At 38.5% G+C, this 20,711-nt stretch overlaps 1 protein-coding gene across 1 annotated transcript in view; it reads left to right on the forward strand.

The window, feature by feature from the left end:
- LOC103779226 (atrial natriuretic peptide receptor 1-like) overlaps positions 1 to 15,285 on the forward strand; it is a gene marked incomplete at its 5' end in the record, with an annotated part of 32,405 nt that extends 17,120 nt beyond the window's left edge. Inside the window, 12 exons of the mRNA XM_008946849.1 lie at positions 380 to 501; positions 2,103 to 2,247; positions 4,998 to 5,050; positions 5,965 to 6,050; positions 6,989 to 7,108; positions 8,554 to 8,647; positions 9,434 to 9,521; positions 10,283 to 10,422; positions 11,517 to 11,669; positions 12,546 to 12,644; positions 14,493 to 14,584; positions 15,124 to 15,285. Of these exons, the coding sequence (XP_008945097.1) occupies positions 380 to 501; positions 2,103 to 2,247; positions 4,998 to 5,050; positions 5,965 to 6,050; positions 6,989 to 7,108; positions 8,554 to 8,647; positions 9,434 to 9,521; positions 10,283 to 10,422; positions 11,517 to 11,669; positions 12,546 to 12,644; positions 14,493 to 14,584; positions 15,124 to 15,285 (1,354 nt within the window). The remainder of the gene's footprint in view (positions 1 to 379; positions 502 to 2,102; positions 2,248 to 4,997; positions 5,051 to 5,964; positions 6,051 to 6,988; positions 7,109 to 8,553; positions 8,648 to 9,433; positions 9,522 to 10,282; positions 10,423 to 11,516; positions 11,670 to 12,545; positions 12,645 to 14,492; positions 14,585 to 15,123) is intronic.
- Between the last annotated feature and the right edge of the window lie 5,426 nt (positions 15,286 to 20,711).

Genomic DNA, 20,711 nt, shown 5'->3' on the forward strand with positions numbered 1-20,711 from the left:
GCTTCTGCCTTATGTTTGCCTTCAGCAAAGAAAAATATTGTAAGGGAGGAAATCATCCAAATAAAGTGAGAAAGTTAATAAAAAAAATGTTTCAGTTGTAAACATTTGAAAGGACTCTCGCAAGATATAAAGATACTGGGAATTTCCAGAAGAAATTCAACTTTCTGAAAAGAAGGTAAAGGACTGTGGACTCAGACAACTGAGTAGGAGTTATGAGCTTTCAGCAACCTGCCTTAAGTGTTTTGTAAAAATGAGCACAGGGACACAAACTGAAAGCTATTGCAGTCATAGGGAGGTTTTCTATCAACTTCAGCATTCTTTGGAGCCACTCGAGTGAAGGTTTAGTGAAAATAATAACACATTGATTTTTGTCTTTCAGGTTTTCTTTTGCTACTGATATTGCACAAGGAATGGCCTATCTTCACCACCACAAAATGTATCATGGGCGGTTGAAGTCTACTAACTGTGTGATAGATGACCGATGGGTTTGTAAAATTGCAGGTAAAGGAAAAATAAGAAAATTTCAAAACTGTCAAGGTAACCCAGGAATGCATACAGATTTTGGGTTCAACACTCCTCCCAAGCACCTCTATGTTGACATGTCATGTTGAAATGCTCACTGGATTCAGCCTTCACTAGAAGTGCCCTGTGCTGAAGCAGATTTCAGGTTATTTATCATATCAAGTCATTTAACATGCGTCAGTGATGCACACATCAGATCTCACAAAGAATGGAGTCTATCAATGTCAGTCTGAGCAGAAACCCTGTCTCATTCTCAGTTTTGATACAGAGAGAAAAGCTGAGCCATGGACAGTGATGTAGACATAGATCGATGCTGACTAAACAGGAGGTAGTTTCATGGAGAAAAGTAGACTCAGTTAAGAGCTTTTCAGTCCTGTGCATGAAAATGAATTTTATTCTCCCAGAAACAGAGCTACAATTCTGGTCTGCTCCTGGAAGACAGCCTGTGAGGACACACTGGAGAATCTAGTTTAGCTTGCAGCTGCCAAAGGCAAAGAAAACAATGATCTTTTTTTTCTATTTCCTCCTCAAAGTAGTTACTACACTCTATAACCCACAACCATCTTAAAACCAGCAGCAACAGATTTGTCTTTCAATGGTTCATCGTATGAATAAGCTCCCACACAGGGCCTTGCCTGCTTCTCCAATGTGTTAAGCATCCTGCTGCCTTCAGAACTGCCTGCTTAGCTTAGAACCTGTTCTGGAGAAAAGCATAAAAATGAGATGGTTGGATTATATCAACCTTATCAATTTACCACAGCTTCTCTGAATTATAATGGGATCTCTGTGGAATTGTTCAAAGTTAACTGGTAGCACTGTAGGGAGTTCAAATATTCGTGGTTTACCTGGATGTGATGAGTGTGGGAGCTATTTGAAAAAATTCTATGACCTCTAACAAAAAGAATGAAGCTCTAGAACCATCTTAATTAGAGGTTGCTTCAGGCAAAACCAGACATCTGCATCCTGCTATCCTATACACTCAGCAGAGTGCTGTTTATACCAGAAAGAAAACTGAAGTTGGTTGGTTTTTTTCTCCTTTCCTGTGCTAAGTCACATATGCTGAGAATCTCTTCTATGTTAAGCTAAAAGTATAGCTGCAAAATTGTTTCACATTTATGCTGCCATACTTCTGAAGCTAGTGGTGTGCAAGTAAAGCCCACCATCTGATTTTCAGTAGTTCTACTCTCACTTGTAATTACTGTAGCTACCTGCCACCACAGATAAGGATCGGGGGATGAGTAGAACAGAAGCCTGTGTTCGCAGGGTAGCTTCTTGCACTGAAGTGAGCCTTTTCTCTGAAAAAATTTTTGCAAAATCATAAACCAATTCTGATTGGAAGGGGCCATTTAGTTCAACATCCCTGCTGTCATGTATTCTTACCCAAATATTTGGTTTCCAGATCCTATATTTGCAATTGGTTTAGAGGTACAAGGCAGACACAGACAATTTTTAAACTAAGACATGCATTTCAAATGGGGAAAACTAATTCTTTAGTCTAGTTGTTTTACTGTCTACTACCTTACATGTGTCACAGAGAAGTACCCACTGAATAACTGGCTTCCTCTTTTCTTCCATGTTAGATTATGGTTTGCAGTCTTACAGAAAGGAAGATTGTCCTGATGGGCCAGCCTCATACCAGCATCATTTACAGATACAGATTTACACAGCTCCTGAAATCCATTCCCTTTCAGGCTTTGAACCCAATTCAATGACAGATGTCTACAGGTAATTAACTTTTCCTGTTTCTCACACTATTAAAATGTCATCTCAGCTTGAGTATTCTTTAATCACAATTAGGCTCAGTGTAATTCTGTGGTCACCCCAGGTATATGTTTGGTTGTAAAAACAATTGATCCTGGAATACAGAACAGTTTCAATATCACAGACTCTTCTCTTTCAAGGTAGGTAACCAAATACTGAATTCACTGACATATAAATGCAGAGTTGGTCTATTGATTTATAAGGAGTTCCTCTAGAATGATAGATAAAAAAAGGTATAAATGTCTTCTATTATCTAGTAATCCTTTTTTATTGATGTTTCTTATGAAAAAGTAGGTCATTTTCAATACTGGCAATACTTTAAAGTCTTAAAAGTTAATTGCATCAGTTTTCCAGGGTGTTATAATACACATAAGAATCCCATAATTCTATAATTAATGTAGATACATCATTTTGCTGCATATACATAGTGTCAGAATTTGGTTTGCAGACAAGAAAAAGAGGTAGGAAAAGGAAATAGGTACAGTAGTGAATAGCTCCATCCTTTTCCTTTTGAAAGCCTTTATGGAAGATCACTTTGCAGTAGCTTATTTGGCTGTCAGATTTAGCCTTGCTAGTGAAGGATAGATTGTATCCAACCACTGCTTAGAAAAACAGGATTAAAATTGACTTTTCAGAGAATAATAATCCAACGAAAAAGTCATTACAGTATTTTGTTTTTAAAAATCAACTATGTTTCCTGGTTCTTGCATGAATCTTATGTATTAAATAGGAAAATCACTGTGTTCTTGGTGTATTCTATTTCATAGCAATGATACTTCCTCTGTCTGCTTATTTCCAGTAGTTTGCTGAGAGCATTTGAAAAGGGAAAATACAGAAATCTACAACAAGCTGATTTGTGGCCCGTTCCTTTCACATTTCTTTGCCACATTTCCAGCCCAGCAGTAGTCTTCTATTTCCTGATGACTTTGGTAGCTAGCACAATGTAAAGAACTGGAATTCAGTTCAGGTTAGATATCATTACTTGACTTTGCAGGCAGTTTGGCATCCTGAAACCATTTCTTGATGAGGACTCCCCTTAAAATAGTGCTAAGAGCTGATTTGCTCATATCATAGATGACTACAATGAAATTTTGACAGATTAAGTAAATGCTTGTTGCATCTGTCTTGCTGTCAGTCCCTGTCTACAAAAGCCAGGTGTTCTTTTGTTGTACTGCACTCAATACTTTCTTGGTAGAAAAGAAAAAAACAGTAAGGGATGAAATCAGAAAAGGCAGAAGAGCAATGTGCAGTCAGGGAAGAAAAACAAAGGTGTATTCTGTAGCATTAAAAGGGTTGCCCTTTGAACTGAGGTATTCTTCAGAACCTGCATTTTAACACAGTTTGTGTTTGATGATTAGCAGGTGCTAAGACTTCCTGATACATGCATGTGCTCCCTGGCCAGGGAGCAGTGTCCCAGTCTTGAAATCCTCACCTTTTATCTGTGTAAAAACTCCATTAATATTCCAGAAGATATGGCCCAAATAAAAAATGAGTAGAAACTGGAGGAGTGGGACTTGCAATTTTCTGTGCTTTTACAGATGAATCACTTGCTTTTAAAGTTCTCCAGGGAATGTGTTGGTCAGATGGGAAAGCTAAAATGGAAATGAGAACAGGAGCATGAAGGCAGCTCCTGTTTGAGCTGAAGAGGCCATTTCCAGTCACAGTTTCTCCTAGATTGGCTCATCTTTATTTGTAATTGTTAGTGAATTTCACTGTCCACTGTGTTAGGAGTTTTTTGAGCCATGCTGCTGGAGCTGAATTAAATCAATACAGCTTTATTGGAGTTACCATTATCTAATTACTCTCCCTGAAAATCTGTTTCAGCTTTGCTGTCTCACTGGGATTAGTATTCATTTATATTACCAAACCACCTGACAATCAACATTAAAATCTCATCAGATTATTTTCTACATTCAACATGGTTTATAGTAATTATTGTATTTGCCAGTGGTGTCCCACAAGTGAACTAAAAGACAGATAGATAGACATACCTCATTATACAGCTAGAATGCCCTACAGGATAGAGCTACCATTAGCAATACAACAAATTTTAAACCAATAATCCTCATAAAAATTTATGTTATAAAGTAGACATTCGTGTGAGAAGTTAATTATTACACAGTTTCAATACACAAAGGGGCAAGGACATCTTTATCGAGACTGCTGGATGTAGGAGATGCTGACTTCTTAGAGATCACTGTTCTAAAAGATCTCTGGTGAGTTCAATAAAGGCATTGAATACCCAGTGTTACCCTATTTTTTCCATTCTTCACGCTCAATGATTTTCCAGAACAGTGATCTGTGCTGAAGAGAAGCCATACCTCCAGTTGATGATCCTAATAAACCTGCTTCTGCCCCTTGATTACAGCACAAACCTGTCTTGTATGTTTAATTGGTAGTTGTCATTTGAACTCTTACACATATCCCATCTGGATTCTATTAATTCTTCCAGAGAAAATGGCTTTGCTGTCCATCAAACTCAAATACTTCCTCTCTGAGCCCGATAACTGTGAAAGAAGACTGCTTTGAAATGACCAGTTACAGATCTGTGAAAACAGAGTAGTAACAGACAGCAGCACTGTTGCTGTCCTCCCTTTTGGGATACAGGGCTTTCAGTCATAAAGTGGGGAAGAATAAGAAATCATGGAAAGAAGAAATCACCAACTCCATTAAATGTTATTTCATTAAGATTCTGGTTTGCTTTTATTCTGCAGTTATGCCATCATTTTACTAGAAATTGCCACAAGAAGTGACCCTATGCCAGTAAGTAAAGATGCACTTTGAAATCTGCATGACAACCTTGATTGTTTCTGTTGAAGTTATAAACCAAATTCTCAGTAGCTGTACCTTTGATTTTTTTTTTTAAAATATATTTTCCTCTTGATTTTGTTGGTGAAACTTTACTTCCAATGAAACATGCAATCAGGGCTTCCTCATGCATCTACTAGTCTTCCCTTCAGGACTTTGGTGAAGAATGTATGAAAAAAAATAATGTAGCTCCAAAATTGCCTTTTGGTTAGCTCTGTGAAGCTTAATGACAGAGGAGTGAAGGGGGAAGGTATGTCATGACATCATCCTTTTTCTCTTGTTGTTCCTTCCCTTTCCTGCCAAGCATAGGCCATTTTGGTGGAGTCTTGCAGTGGTAAGAATATGCTAGAAGAGCAAACGAGCTGCTCTGCACAAGGAAAACGTCTTCTCTGCACTTTTCTTGTCATCAGTGCTAAATGACAAACACAAAAATTGTATCTTGACAAATGTTCTGGGTATGTAGCCACGTTCTGTCTGAAATAATTTGCTTAATGAGAATTCTAACCATGAAGACCCCAAACTGCCATTCTTTCATTTTTGAGTTTCTGATAATAGACCAAAGTAGGCCTTGTGGTTTTTCAAAAGTTTCCAAATATCTTACCGGGTATTAATTTGTTTCAAACATTGTTTACCTCATGTAAACACTGAGATTAAAGCCTTTCAGCCATGAAAAAAGATTTAGAGAACACTGCACGATTTGGAGTATACTCTGTGTAAAAATGCACAGAGTGTACTCTGATACAAAAAAGCTGATCTGGAAGTGACAGGGAAGATGCCATAAAAGCAATATATTTTCAAAGGGTCATATGAAAAACACCACTTTTCTCAACATTATTTAATCTCTTTTTCTCTAGAAAGAGGATGTGCATTCAGGTGAACGTTCTTGGTGCCCACCTTTGGCAGAATTAATTTCAGAAAAGGCTGAGAATTCTTGTCCATGTCCCACAGATTACATAGAGGTAAGATACAATATTGTTTACAAAAATTCTTTATTCAAGTGAATTTAAGACATGCCATGATTTATGGCAGTATTGCTTTTGATGAATGTAAACAACCCAGAAGTCAAGAAGTACACCTCAAACAAGGCACAGTAAAACGTGCCTTAATAAAACACAAGTCATTCTGACAAATTGAAAGTTTGACTTGTTCCCTGTAATTGTCAGCGTAACAAATTGTGGTTTTAATATGGAATAATTGATTTTTGTGCATTTTCGTTTCATTAAAATGTTTTGAGTTCCATACAGATATTAGTAATATCCATCTAGCTTCCTGGTAAGGGACTTTCAAATAAAGAAGTATGTGTCTCAAGCGAAGTACGAGTTTGGTTTGATTCTTATGCAAAATGTGTTCAGTAGCCTCAAACTGCCTTTCATAAAATAAAGTACAACCCCTCCCAGTTCTCTTAAATCAGAAGGTTGTGACAGTTTTGTTTCAGCTTAAGAGCTATATAATTTGCATTTGGTAGTTTCTGGCTACCTAAATGTAACAAACTTCTCATAAGCGACGCTGTACCTTAGTCGAGAGTTAACATTCTTAAGAAGCAGTTGAGTATTTAATCTTTTGTGAACTCTCTGTACAGGCAAGTCCTGTGAAAACAGTGTGCGACTGACAGCATAACGCTGTCTTAAAACACGAGACAGGAGCTTAAGGAGCGTTTGGCAGAAGGAACGTGAGCATTAATAATTTCCTGCAGCAACAGCTTCATGAGCTAAAATCTTTCATTCAGCATAGATCTGTAGACCTCTAGAGACCTCAGTATAGCTCTGTTACTTTTCACCAGCTGCAGAGAGGGCTTCATATAGTAGTTGCTCTCTGAAAACAGTAGTATTAGAAACATTGCCTGTGTTTGGACTGACAAAAGGCTGTTTGCTTTTCTTACTTTCTTTTTCTTCTGCAGTTAATCAGAAGGTGCAGAAAAACTAATCCAGCCCAAAGGCCTACATTTGAACAAGTCAAGAAAATGTTGTACAAGATGAATCCTAATAAAGTTAGCCCTGTTGACATGATGATGACTCTGGTAAATTTTGGTTTTTTTAATACAATCCAAGTCAATCTGCTCACTTGCAATAACTTTCGCATTCATCCTTCAGGATTGTTTTTTTATCTCATATGCCTTGTTTGATGAGAAAGTCCACAGTCAGTCATTCACCTCTGGTGGGCTGATTGTAGCTGCAGTTCACCTTCAGACCTAGCTTGTCTTCTCATTCCATTTCTTTCAGTTTCTCTTAACTTTTTCAGCTTCTTTGGAGCCGAACACTTTTGTTTCTTCAGTAAAGTGTTTGGGTTTTAAAGCACTCACAGGAGTGAAGAAGTGCCCTTTCCCAGTGTTTTGATGGTAGTCTCACAGTACTAGGGGTATGGAATCCCTGAATGTCACAAATAGTATGTTTACAGATTCATTTTGAGCAGAGGAACTTAAGACCATTAGCAGAGTAAAGAAACTCCTGCCTCCACAGCCTATTGCCTCACACAGAGCAAGGATGCAAAAAGAGTCCTGTAGCATAGCAGGATAGTTTGAAAAACTTCATTGTGAGCTTTTGTCAGAAGATTAAGACTTAGAAACCTTCAGATTAATAACCCATTTTAATCCATGTCTGCAGCTTGATGTCTGCATTGGATTTGACCCTTAATGTTTACAGGGGCTTTGAAAAGCCTGTAATTCACTTCTGCCCTCTTATGTGTCAGCAACAATCTCAGATCTAGAATTATAAATTTACCTAAGGAGATACCTGATCTTTCAATTTTGTAAGAGCAAAAATAGCTACCTCAGACCTGAGCCTTTGCTTATCCAAATGTTTTTAAAGCAGAATAATTCAAATTTGCCAGCAGGACTACAGAAGTGATTATGCCCCTATACTCAGCACTGGTGGGGCCACACCTTGAATGATGTGTGCAGTTTTGAGCTCCTCAATACAAGAAAGACATGGAGGTACTGGAGCATGTCCAGAAAAGGTCAACAAAGCTGCTGAAGGGTGTAGAGAACAAATCTTATGAGAAGTGGCTGAGGGAACTGGGGTTATTTAGCCTGGAGGAGGTTCAGGGGAGATGTTAACACCCTCAACTGCCTGAAAGGAGGTTGTAGCGAGGTGGGGCTCAGTCTCTTCTTTCAAGTAACAAGTGATAAGACAAGAGAAAAGGCCTCAAGTTGTGCCAAGGCTGGTTTAGGTTGGATGTTTGGAAAAACTTCTTCACTGAAAAGGTTGTAAAGCAGTGGAGCAGGCAGCCCAGGGAGGTGATAGAGTCACTGACCCTGGATGTATTTAGAAGATGTATAGATGAGGTGCTGAGGGACAAGGCTTAGTGGTGGACATGGCAGTGCTGGGTTGATAGTTGGGCTTGATGATCTTGGAGGTCTTTTCCAAACAAAACAATTGTATGATTCTCTGAAATGCTAAAATCCTATCCAATTATGAATCTGTTTCAGTAAAAGGAGTATTTTATGCAATTCTATACGTTATTTAGATGGAGAAATACAGCAAACATCTGGAGATACTGGTTTCTGAGAGAACTCAGGATTTAATGCATGAAAAACAGAAGACTGATCGTCTGTTGTATAGTAAGTTATATGGGAAAAGTACTGGATATTCTTCTCAATAATGATTTGATTTTAGCTGTCTGGTTACAAACAGAAAAACTGATAGGTGATTACTTAATAGGTAACATGTAGTGAATAAATTATATTTTTTTCTTGCAAAGCTCAAAAGATATTTAGCTGTTTTTTATATATTCCCCCTAAAAATCAGTGCACACATCTGAGAGCTATGATTCCAGAACCAATAGTGCTCTACTATGATCTTGCCTGGCAATTCTTCTACATAGTAATACTGGAGAATTGCTTTTGGACTGAAGTTACTTTTGATGGCATCATATCTTCTGGAATTCCACAAGAAAAAATGGATAAAGGTACAGGTATAATGGATAGGATAGAGAAAGGAAAAAACTATGAAAATGCAAGATAGGAGAAATAAATAAGACTAAAGAAGAAGAGATAGTAAACAAACCTAACACAGGAAGAAAACCCTAGCGAAGAGCTGACAAAGAGGAAATTTAATAATATCCCAGGTCACACTATTAGAATCTAACCTTACTTTGACTTGGAGTGTAAAGGTAATGGTTTGTCTGAAATAGAAATTTGGGTCATCTGAAAAATTTGGACTTGTTAACAGTGAGATTTCTGGCGAATTCTCACATCACAGCAGATTTTGATGCTAAAGAGTGCTTTCCCCTTCAGAATTTTTCACATTTATGAGCACCCTTTTTATACCTTTAAAGAAACATGTTCTGTTTATTGTGTGCTTTTATCCATGTCAAAAGAGTGACAACATTCAACTTTCTACAACAGGTATGTTGCCGAAGCAAGTAGCAGATGATCTCAGGCAAGGAAAACATGCACAAGCTCAAAGTTACTTAAGTGCCACCATCTTTTTCAGGTAAACAAAAATGAAAGACAGGATTAAAACTGACTCCTACTGAAGAAACTCCTAGGCTTCTAGTGGAGGTGAAGCTCCTAACCAAGTACAGAATTTTTATTTGAACTGCCATTTATCATACCAGGTGGCAACTTTTGACTCTGCAAATTAGTGTCTTTCAAATTTTCACACCTCTCCATTCTTCATTATAATTATTTAAATAAAAAATGAGATTACTGTGGAGCTCTAACACACTGCAGCACCTCACTTTGTGTTACACACACATGAGTGAATGTTTCATAAGACTAAGTAAATGTCTAAGTAAAGGTTCTAGCATATTGGCTGTGTAAAGACCACTTGTCTATCCTTAAAATCCACATGGATCTACATTCTTTGACTTGTTATGTTTGCATGAAGCAAAATGTATATTGCATATTTTCACTTATGAATACATGGATTTTTTTTTCACTTGTACATAACACAAAATTGAAGACTACTTATTCTGTTGAAAGCTAAAGTCTAGCTATAAAAAAAGTTTCACTGCAATGGTAAGAAAAAGACTTAGGTCAGTCAGTCCTTTTAAATTGAAGGAGTCTGTTTTCAGTTTAAGTAAATGTTTGAAGACAAAACTATTCTGCAAGTTCTTTAGCGAGCAATATACTGCAAGAGAGGATGTTAAGGTAGTTCCACTGAGAAATTATTACTGTGTGTTTAGGATTGCCAGTCTTCAAAATAACATTAAGACAGTGGATGAGTATGCTCTTTTTGTTGTGTTTTAACAGTGACATTGTTGGCTTCACTGAGCTGTCCAGCAACAGCACACCTTACCAAGTGGTAGATCTCTTGAACAAGCTTTATACCACTTTTGATGAAATCATAGATAACTATGATGTCTATAAGGTGGAGACAATAGGAGATGCTTGTAAGTTCCCTGAGTTGTGGACACTGATGGGGTATGGGTATTTCTTCAGGATAGAAACTGTTTTGATGACAAGAAAGAGAAGAGGGAGGAGATTTTGAAAGCTTATTACCACTGAGAAGACCACAAGAAACAACTAGGGGAAAAGTCCTAGCAGAGCCCTAGCAAACTTCAGGAAAAATTTCCTGCATGTTTTTTGTCATTTCTAGAATTGATGAATGTTGCAGACAGGACAACTGAGTTGAGAAAACTAGTGCTTCTGTTTATTTGGTTCCTATAACCTGTAAAGTCTAATTTTAAACCCTGGCAACAGATTAATCCCAGCTGGCAACTTCTGTTTCACAGGAACACAAGTGAAAGATTCACCTTCTACATGGGAGCATAGATGCCATTCCATAAGCTTTATTAACTCTGTCTTTTTTGCAAGGACCATAACAACCTTTTCTCTCTCAATAAGCTGTAGGGGCTTGGATGCCTCTGATTTTTGGATTTTTTTTAGGAAAATGGCCTTCTATTTTCTACTATGGGAATCTGCTGGGGATTTACTACCATTAAAACTGAGTTTCCTCAAAAACCTAGCAGAATCTAGCAGGATTTTCAGATCAGACAGACAGGAAATGCTGTAAGAGATGGTTAAGCATATTCTGGAGGATAAAATTCCTGAGGAAAAGAACCTGTGTGATCTTGAAGAGACATGTCTCTTGTCCTACATAGTTAGTCAGTGCAGGAAGCATATGACAATGCCTAGTGGAAATATTGTCTCTATAATCTACCCAAAGACAAAAGATATTGAACAACCACTTTTCCACTACATGTTACACTTCAAGCATCCTCAATGGAAGAAGGGAGGAAGGAAGGGTAGAAGGGAATAAATCATATAGAAAAGTATGAAGGAAGTCCAACATTTTCCAGAGCTAGGGTAATTACGTACACAGACTTGCATTAGCATTTATTTGTTTATGGATTTCTCTGGTCAGCAGGCATAACTGTGCTATGGGATATGAATGAATAGGGCTTTTTTTTCTAACTTAGGCAATATCCTTTGGTAAATCTGTGTGTAATGTCAAATGTTAACACAGTTTTATTGTTGTGTTAAGACATGGTGGTGTCAGGAGTACCCAAAAAGAATGGAATCCTTCATGCTGGTGAGATTGCAAGCATGGCTTTAGACCTTCTGGATGTCTGCAAGACTTTTAAGATCCCCCACAAGCCCAATACCCTCCTAAAGATAAGAGCAGGAATCCACTCAGGTATGTTGAGAGGGCTGCAAAAGTCTCTTGCTCTGCTTTAACAAATGTTTCTGTAGTGGGATTTCCTCTTCATGACAAATGAAGTTAATTTCTCAACATGGGATGGAACACCTCATAAAGGTCATCCCAACAGAATAAATTATTGGATACCTGAAATATTTGGAGCACAATGTGTAATGCAACATTGGAAACACCACATGGCCCTACTGCCTTTGCTGATGTGACTGAGGACTGTTATTCTGTTTGTTACCCATCCTTTTCAGCTGTTCTCTTCTTGAAACAGTGAGTTGCTTTTTGATCTAGCTCTCTGATTTAAGCTTGTCAGTGATTCCCTCTCCCTATTCATACACAGCCATAGTTGGACATGCGCTGTGCAGCCCAGCACCTGCAAATTAAGTGACTTATGTTGTCTCAGAAAGAGATCATATCTTCTATATTTTAAATATTCTGAGTCCAACATACATGAATAAAAATGCTCATTTTCTGCCTTCAGATTACCTCCCCTTCCTGCTTTTCCATGTGACCACTGTGTGTTGCATGCAGAACTCCTATTGGAAGCATTCCCTTCACCACTCCTCAAAGTATTCAGTTGTGGTGTTGAGACATGATTGTGCAGGTGCCTTAATTCATGCACGCTGCCTCAATCCTATCTTCACTTCCCCCACTGTTCTCCTTCGAGGTCTTTTTGCAATTCCCTCCATGGCTCTGGGTGCCATCTGTAAGCCAGATGTATAACCTGTGTAAGACAGTACTGAGACTGAGGCTTCATCTTGTTAATGAAGGAGATACAAGGTAATGTAGGAAGCAGCCCTGAGGCAGTATGACTGATTATGTGATTTAAACCTACAAAATATCATGCTCTCTTTTCTTTAACAGGGGCGGTTGTAGCCGGAGTTGTTGGGACTAAAATGCCACGGTATTGTTTATTTGGAGATACTGTGAACACAGCTTCCAGGATGGAATCTACCAGTGAAGGTAACAAAGAACGAACTGCAGAAGTGGTTTTGACTATACCTTAATGAGTTATGAAAAAACATTATGCTGAGTTCTGAATCCTGTCCTGTTTAAATGACTGCAAATCCTATAAGGAGGATGTTGACTTCTGCGTCCTATCTGCCGATGCGTGAATTATACCAGTGATACTCTCTACAATCTTTGTAACAAGATCCTCTCATCCCTCAAGTTGCAGAGAGGGGTTTTCATGGCTTTAAAGTTCACAAATGAAAAAAAAAAAAACAAAAGTGTAAGAGTCACCTAAAATGAGAGGTGGATATGTTCACTGTTTCTGTTCCTTCCTGGCACCCAGCTGAATTTATAGTAAAAATGTTTTCATGATCAATTTTCTCTGACAATTTCCTCTGATGGAGTACCCAAGTGATGATAGGACACCATGGGAGCTATCCCTGTCTTTAACTGGTACAGAAGATTGTCTATGTGTCCTCCAGCAATGAGAATAGGCAGAAATCTCTAAATATTAAATCATGAAGATTGTTTTACTTTTGCTTATTTCCAGAAGATAACAGCACTTCATGTTTAGTTAGCAAGTTTTATCTTTAGCTAGTATGAATATATGAACCTCAACTTCTTAAACATTTTAGCCTGGTCTACAAGTACTGGGGGAAAGGGAGGCGGGGCAGGGGGGAAGCAAGAAGAAATAAAATGAGGTAGTGATTCTTGGCTTAGATTTTTTTCACTCATGAAGTGGAGCTGAATAGTTTTATGGCTCACATTGCAATGCTTCATAAATGGATCTGAATTAGACAAAAACCAAACTGTTTTCAAGTTTAATTTCAAGTGACGACTTCAACGTCTATCATGACGGCAGAGGAGTAGTCCTACATGATGGCTTTGAAGGTTTGGCCTGAGGATTTGAGAATCAGCCAGGGTTCATTCCCTGTCACCATTTAAAATATTTTTCTGAAGCAAATGCTAGCCTGAGTGCAGCACATAAGCTTCATTTCCTTCTGTCAGTCTCCCAAGTAGCTCCTTTCTTTCTTCTCCTCCTCCTTTCAGGTTCCTTGTATTGTCTTATCTGAACTGCTTTAAAACTAATACCTTCAAAATCTGCTTTCATCATGCTTCATATTTCATCTTTTGTTCTGTACATCTGTCTATTTCTTATATGGCTCATCAGCACTATAAACTTAAGTATAAAGAGAGAAGTTCTTAACTTTTAAGCCTTTCTTTTATCACCTGCTTTCTCTGGCCATAGATCCAAGGATCTCAAATTACTTTAACATGTTTTAAGCCTAAGATGATCACTTTAAAATAGATTGATTACTTAATTACTAGCAATGTAAATTAAAATTGCTATCAGCTGAAATCTGAGTGATAGTGTCTTCCTGTTCCCAAGCAGGGTGACCAGCTGAAATATCACATATCTAATACAAATAATATTTCAGAGATATGTATCTGGCTATGTTGAAACATGTATTTCCGGGTCTACAGGGAGCATTTTGAAACTTTCAACTAAAAAAAAAAAATTAAACATCAATAGAAGTGGATATTACAAAACTGCCATTTTCTAATATAAGAAAAATAAGTAAGACAATCTTAACCAGTCCTGCAATCATCTGGGACCTTTTTCAAGCAAAGAACCATAATGATTTACTCTCTATCACAGAATGTTAAAGGAAAAAAAAGGACAAGATACTGGAACTTATGTGTGAACATTTTAAATAAGAGGGGAATAACAGCAGATACATGAAAAAAGCAAAGAGGTGTTCATAAATGAGTCTTGAAGTCTTTGGCACATAGAGAGGGACGGGTCTGTTGTAGATGTTTAAATGGTTATGATAACATGACAGTTGTCTGTCTTTCCAGCTCTTAAAATACAGTGCAGCTCAAGTGCATACCAGCTGTTGGAGCAGATTGGAGAGTATGTGTTAGTGTGCCGTGGGAATTTACAAGTCAAGGTGTGTATGCAACATTTATACTCAGCTCTTCTGAGAGGAGAGTGTGAAAGTACTCTGGAGTCCCTGAATTTTAACTCATGCTGTCCTCTTTGTGTTAGAGTCCTTGGGGTAGATTCAGTCCTGTCCCTGAAGAAAGCAGGCTTAAGTTTTAAACCAGGACCAATTCCATGGGCTTACTCATGAGACAAACCTGATAATACAGAGATGAAGGACTTAGCCAGACTTGGAAGTACTTTGTGACATGTCACTGACATAGCCACTTGAAATCTAAAAAGGTCATTCAGAGACAGCATAAATCACCATATAAGAGGACTAACATACTTCTGGACCCACATTGGAGTGGGACTTCAAATAATTGTTTTAATGGATAGTGCTGCCACTATCTTTTAAGGAAAAGTTTTATGCCTCAGTTTTCCTGTGTGTAAAATGGCTGATGGGCACATCAGTCTCCTTTTGGGACTTGCTTTGAGTTCTAGTAAGAAGGTTATTACACAAATGACAGGTAGTATTATAACCCCATGACTAATTTTCTTCCTTAGGGGAAAGGAGACATGGTAACATACTGGCTTGAAGGTAAGAAAACCTCTGCCACCCCGAAGGCTATCACCAGTGCTTCTGTGACTCTTCAAGACCCCAACAGAGCATTTAATTTGATACCAGGTGTACTTCCCAATGAAAGTCTTTCAAGTCCATCTTACTAGCCACTCACTAACTCCAGCATCCATCCTGCTTTCAGTCTGTTATGTCATCCTACTGAATTAGAAAGTAAAATAAGAGACAGTGTGCCACGTTGGCCTTGTGGATGTATTAGGTCAGACTTTGTTCACAGGAATCTCTCTCCCACCAGTGGCAGGAAAAATACCAAAAAGCAAAAAAACATCCTGAGGAATGATACATGAGACTGGCCTACCAGCTGCTAGGACATGAGGTGGCGCCCAGTGCTACTTGTTGATCATCTTTTTCTGGGCTTCCCCCTGCTAGCAGCCTCCATGTTTCAAATGGCTGGACATTCCAAACTGTAAGCCTTTCCCACAGGAAAGAAGGAGACAGTGTAGTGTTGCTATGTAGTGGTATGATAAACCTTGTGGGAACAATTGGGTTTGTGCTGTGAAAGGGAAAAAATGAGATGTGTATTGTTAGAAAGCAAGGCCCATTGAAAAAGAATGATGAAGCAGAACAATTATACTGGATACAAACTGAAATAAGAATTTGTGCTTCTGCTTCTGTTTCATCCCCATTGCCTGGAGTATAGAAAGAAGAATTAAAAAGAAAGTCTGTGGTATTTCCATAAAGTCAACACTTAGTGACACCTGCCATCTAGGTAGAAGGATCTGAAAACGCTGAGAGAGAAATGAAAGATGTTGCATGCTGCTGTTAAACAGAAAAAAGTCCATTTAGCACATTTGCCATTGTCTTTGGGAACTCTGGGATTTCTTCTGAGAAACTGCTCTTAACATTAGCTTATATTATGGAATTGCTTTGATTAAAGTGGTGGTGAACCTACTACTGCATGCTATCTGTCTGACTGTGAAATCAGTCAGCTGTCTGAGTCACTGTGTAATTTAGGACACAGTTTAGAAAAGGTCATTTCCTGAGCAAGAATTTCCTGTAAAAAGAGACCCATCACTACAAGTGGAGTAATTAGCTGATGAGCACGATTCTGTAAGCACTGCTGGTGTTGACTTTCTTTAAAGACAAAGCACATGTACAGTGGACCCTGTTTATAGTTTTTAGATTTATTTATGGCAATAAATTACCTTCCAGGGCTAATCTAAGTTGAAGACTTTAGCCAGTCCCAGCTGGACTGATCAACACAGTCTAATGGAATTAGATATGTGAAATACAGGAAGAATACCAACTGTCCCAGCAGTTCCATCATAATGTCAACTGGACTGGCCAAAGCTAACTAGGAGGAGGTGAGAAGGAACAACTACAAGTGACATTGCATCATTTACTCCTTTTTCTACTCCCTTTCCTTCTAGTCTGTCTCCAGCCCTAGGTTCAGGTACAAAACCACACATGTAGATGCAGCTATTCTCGTATAAATTTGTGTAGCTTAAACAAGGATCTGACTAGTTATCCATGTTCCCATGCAGCTAGCATACTTTAAATGCTGAGTATGTACTGTGTGATAGTGATAGGGGAATCACACTACAGTTCTTCAGCTTATGTGGGAAGTAAATGTCACAGTAACATTAGATTTTTCAGAGATCCCAATAGAGGTAGAAAGCTAAATCCTTCTGAGTTATGGAAGACTTATTTGAAATCAGGAAAAAAAAATAAAACATTCTGAGTGAAATTCTGTCTCAAACATCTGTGGGAATATTTACCCTTAAATGGGACCAGAACCTCAGCAAGTGACGTATACATAGCTTACTTTGTCACATGAGATCCCAGCATAATGTCCAGACAGATTTTTAGAAACTAAAAATCTTAATTGGTTTCACGTTTGTTTTTTTTTCCTAAACTGAAAAGATTCCTTTCTTTATTTTTGAATTTCATGTTAACACATGGTATGGTACAGTTACCTTATTTGTAATCTTAGCAAAAGAAACCTTTCCATTATCCAGAACCCAAAGATGTCTCATACAATCATTTCTTTTGTCCACATGCTACTAGATATTATGAAGCTCTGCTCTATTATAGTGCTGCATGATGTATAATATAGTTTTTGTTATTATTTTAATGAGTTCACATTTTTTACATCTTTATTAGATTAGATTACAGGGTCTTTTATCAAATGTGAATGTGAAAGCATGTGCTTTGGTGTATGTTCATCTGTACCACTACATCAGTTTTAACTCCTTTGCTTTATTTCAGTGTTGGTTTTAGAATTAAAAACTTTAAAATGAGTGTCTTCTGAATTTCGAGTCTTCTAAATAGAAATGTGTGATGAGTCACCACCAGCAAGCTTGCTTGACTGACAGCCTTCACCACTAACGTTCATTGGGTAGTATTCTAATTCTGCTGAAGATAGCAGAGAGGCTCTTGCTGCCTTCAGGACGATTAGTCTGGTGATTATCTACAAAAGAGTTACAGCTTGAAGAACACCAGTGTCAGCCTACCTCTCTGTTTTGTTGTTAATTCTTGATCCTCTCCTTGAACAGAAGAGCTTCAGAATGAGAACTAGATTGTTTTCTGAGGACCATAGAATCCGTGATATCTCTTCTGAGACTTCAAGCAATAGTCTTTGTTAATGCCAGTTTGTCAGATGACTGTGCTATGACTAGTCCTACTCCAGAGGACGGAAGTACAGAGTAATGAACATCCTAGATGCAAACAGAAGTCATCTGACAAGTATTTAAGATTTATATCAGGCATTTTGACAGACGTAGTCCGTGGCTAGAGCCATATTTCATTGTCAACTACTGAAGCAACAGGCACGTTTTGGGAACATGGGCATATTACATAGATTTTGGTTACAAAGATTTTTAATAGAGGTTAGATACAACAAAGCAATCATTAGAGACTTCATGGCATAGCATTTCAGCAAAGGTGACTGGAGTGTAAAGCCTGTGAGATGTGTCTTGCCTTTACCTCCTGAGGATGGCATAGCTGAAGAGACCTTTTTTTTCTATATTGCTGTGGCCACACAACCATAAATACTTATATATCTATAGATATATATACATACATTATATAGAAACCAGTACATATTCTTATATATGTAAAACGTCTGGCCATAAATATATCTGCATAGTGAGAAGTTAGTGCAAATCAACGCCCAGTATAACATGAAATAATTTACAATTATTGTGTCAGCTTTGAACTCTGCAAGCATCAGTTTTTGAACCCACCACAGGAATGCAGAGTAGTGTTCCACACAGAACTTCATATATAAGGGCAGGTGGTCTTTAGAACCCCTCCAAGCCAAAGTGCTGTCCCATTTCATGACTCTGTATCCCTGTATGGGGTGGCACTTGTGACTGGTGATACTGCAAATTCAGATCTCCACACAGTCTTGTTATAGCACCTGGTATCTCTCACTGCCCAGGAAATGTGGCAAGGAAGCTTGTTGTGGCTAACACTGTAGCTGCTGACTAAAGTCCTGATGACCTTGGCAATGCAGGAAAGAATTTTCTGCGTGGTGCTCTACGAAATTCTGCGAGATGCTTTAAATACATAACAATCATAATAAAAAATGTTGAGTTAGTCATCCAATCTAGCACATATTCTTTTAAAAAATGGCACTCCATGCAGATAAACATGTGGTATATTCCTCCTTTCCAGGAGATTATACCCTAACAGAAAATAGGAAATAAATGGTAATAGTCATAGAATCATAGAATGGTTTGGAATAAGAGGGACTTTAAAGATCATCTAGTTCTAACCACCCTGCCATGGGCAGGGACACCTCCCAATACACCAAGTTGTATAAGGCCCCATCCAACCTGGCCTTGAACACATCCAGTGATGAGGTATCCATAATTTCCCTGGGAAACCTGTTCTAGTATCTCACCACCCTCATAATGAAGAACTTCTTCCTTACATCTAATCTAAATCTACCCTCTTCCAGTTTAAAACCATTACCCCCTCTCCTTTCTCTACAAGCCCTTGTAAAAAAATCCTTCTCCAGCTTTCTAGTGGGCTCCCTTCAGATACTGGAAGGCTGCAGTAAGGACTCACTGGAGCTTTCTCTTCTCCAGGCTGAATATCCTCAACTATCTCAGCATGTCTTCATAGGAGAAGTGTTGCAAGGCCCTGATTGTCTTTGTGGCCATCCTCTGAACCTACTCCAACAGGTCCATGTCCTTCTCAAGCTGGGGGTCCCAGAGCTGGATGCAGTACTCCAGTTGAGGTCTCCCAGAGCAGAGTTGAGGGGCAGAATCACTTCTGTCAACCTGCTGTACATGCTTCTTTTGATGCAGCCCAGGATACAGTTGGTCTTCTGGGCTGTAAGAGTGTACTACTGGGTCACGTCGAGCTTCTCATCAACCAACACCCCCACATCCTTCTCCTCAGGGGTGCTCCAAATCCATATTTGTGCTTTGGATTGCCCTGACCTATGTGCTGGACCCTGCATTTGGCCTTGTTGAACTTCATGAGGTTGGCACGGTCCCACCTCTCAAGACTATCAAGGTCCCTCTGGATGGCCTCCCTTCCCTCCAGCATGTTGACTGCACCACACAGCTCGGTGTTGTTGGCAAGCTTGCTGAGGGGGCACTGAGTGCCACTGTCTGTGGCATGTGCTAATAAAGCTGGAGAACTGAAGGCGATACATACTTTACAGATTGCTTCAGTTCTTCACTCAGTGACCATTCATGGTCTGTGGTCATGCAAAATAATGCAAAGGACACTGATTCTGTATTCCTCATGTGGCAATTTCATGGAAAGATTGTGCATTATTGTTTATTGCAGCTCCATTTACACACAGGTGAGGATGCAGGTGGGTGTATTAAATAAATCACACAATGCAAAAACTGACTTATGAAAGTCTTTAATTACATTGATAAACCTTCACTATATTATTTCAGTTTGAGTGTTGATGAATAGACTGAATAATCACAATAATTTTAAAAATCCCAGGAAGTAAAAAAAAAAAGCTGTTAATGCATTTCCAGTTGTAAAACTTCCTAGATCTTATTCAAACCATTGGCAACAGAAAAAGACTGTGTTTTGTCACTGAAAAGTTAGTTTTTATCCCCTAGATTAGGTATCAAACATCTTTTATTTAGCTTGTTACCAATATGTGCAGATGGTCTCCAGTTCCATGGTTCTTTCTGTGAAAACAGAAAAGTTATCTGCTTCTTCCTACAGCTAATTAGTCAAACCAGAAAAAAATAATTTATTTAAAGAAAAGTGGAATTAAATCAGGTTTTCTCTGCAAACAGTGTAAGGGTATGGCATTGAGTGTTGGGCCTGACTGTGCAGTCAGAGGATACAGAGTCTCTTGAAGATTTTTGTCTGAAGATATTGGTATGAATTTCTCAGCATACAAAACATCTCTTTCTCCCACCCCACTGAGATCCCCAAAGGTTATTAATAGCCCTTCCATCTGAATTGACCTCAATAATAAGAGTCTTTGGTTTCTAAGTGTCTTTCTGGGGCTGTCCTTTCAAACCAGTAAAAAGGCAAAGCTATGCAAGAATATTCTGATTATTCACTAACTAGCTACCATCTGCTTTTC

The sequence above is a fragment of the Merops nubicus genome, unplaced genomic scaffold (assembly GCF_000691845.1).
Source record: "Merops nubicus isolate BGI_N331 unplaced genomic scaffold, ASM69184v1 scaffold9459, whole genome shotgun sequence".
Taxonomy (NCBI): domain Eukaryota; kingdom Metazoa; phylum Chordata; class Aves; order Coraciiformes; family Meropidae; genus Merops; species Merops nubicus.